Raw genomic sequence first — 1,393 nt, 5'->3', positions numbered from 1 at the left:
TATATATATATATATATATATATATATATATATATTATCCCTCTTTTACGCTTCATGAGCCCACGCATGCTCAGAGGCGTGAAAGTTGTTGCATGCGGAGAAACGCATGCAAGCGAGACGACGTGCCAGCCCCGTGTTGCTGCTGCTGCTGCTGCTGCTGCTGCTGCTGCATGCGCATGCGCATGCGCATGCAACACACTGGGGCTGGAAAACAACCAAAGCACCCTCTGCTGCTGCAGTATAGCTGCTGCTGCATTTTCTCTCTAACGCAGATACTCCCCCAGGAGAGCCTGGGGGGGGGGCCCCCTGAGGGTCTTGGTGGGGGCCCCCCGGGGCCCCCCGGGGGCCCCCGTGGTCCCCCTGGGCCCCCCTACGGGTCGTTGTACTGGGGGGCCCCCTGCGGAGAGCGCTGCTGCGCACTGTCTCCTTTTGCTGCGCGCTGCAGCAACGCCTCGTGGGGGGTGGGGATGGCCAGGGGGGTGGCGGTGTGTATAAGAGGGTCCCCCTCAAGCACCTCAAGCCGAGTCTGGTGCAGCGGCGGCACCTGAAAGACACAGCAGCAGCAGCAGCAGCAGCAGCAGCAGCAGCAGCAGCAGCAGAGCAGCAGCAGCAAAAGAAGCAGAGAGTCGATGGTCTTGCTGCTCTCCTCAAGAGATAGATATGAACACTCCCCCGCTGCCAGCCCCAAAGAAGGCGCTGCATGCATGCAAGGGCTTGTGCGCTCCTCTCTATGGCGGCAACGTATGCAGACAGCAGCTCAGTGCATGCATGAAGTGAGGCAGTAGCAGCAGCAACAGCAACTGCAGCAGCAACAGCAACAGCTGCAGCAACAGCTGCAGCACCAGCTGCAGCACCAGCTGCAGCACCAGCTGCAGCACCAGCTGCAGCACCAGCTGCTGCAGCACCAGCTGCAGCACCAGCTGCTGCAGCACCAGCTGCAGCAGCTGCTGCAGCAGCAGCTCGATGAGAGCTGCCACAGCTGTAGCCTGCATGAAAGCCCCAAAGTGCATGCATGCATGCATGCATGCTAGTTGACGCACCCATAAGATAGCTCTGAAGCGGGAGGAGTTGTTGACGTGTTCGTTCTCTAGCCGCAGCACAGCCCACTGCAGCAAAGCAGCAGCAGCAGCAGCAGCAGCAGCAGCAGCAGCAGCAGCAGAATTCCAGCAGCAGCAACAGCAGCAGCAGCAGCAGCAGCGCAGCTGCAGCGCGAAACCCTCACACTGTTGTTCTCCCTTTCTCTCTCTCTCTCATATACCCTCTCTCTCAGTGAGTCTTGTTTCTCTGATTAGGGTTTAAGAATTAGGGTTTAGGGTTTAGGGTTTAGGGTTTAGGGTTTAGGGTTTAGGCCTCACCGCTCCCCTTCTCATGATTTCGATAACAGAAATAAACA

General features: G+C 57.9%; 1 protein-coding gene across 1 annotated transcript; it reads right to left on the bottom strand.

Annotated features, from left to right (window-relative positions):
• Positions 1-70: 70 nt before the first annotated feature.
• EMH_0085270 (SPX domain-containing protein, putative) lies at positions 71-1,370 on the bottom strand (the record flags this gene model as incomplete). The annotated part of the gene is made up of 5 exons (XM_013500875.1): positions 71-204; positions 421-544; positions 843-986; positions 1,041-1,106; positions 1,356-1,370. The coding sequence occupies 5 exons, from the start codon at positions 1,368-1,370 to the stop codon at positions 71-73; spliced, it is 483 nt and encodes a 160-aa protein (XP_013356329.1).
• Between the last annotated feature and the right edge of the window lie 23 nt (positions 1,371-1,393).

This window comes from Eimeria mitis, genomic scaffold, assembly GCF_000499745.2.
Source record: "Eimeria mitis Houghton genomic scaffold, Emh_scaff5992, whole genome shotgun sequence".
Lineage (NCBI taxonomy): Eukaryota > Apicomplexa > Conoidasida > Eucoccidiorida > Eimeriidae > Eimeria > Eimeria mitis.
The sequence above is the reverse complement of the archived record's forward strand: the minus strand, read 5'-3'. Positions and strand labels throughout refer to the sequence as shown.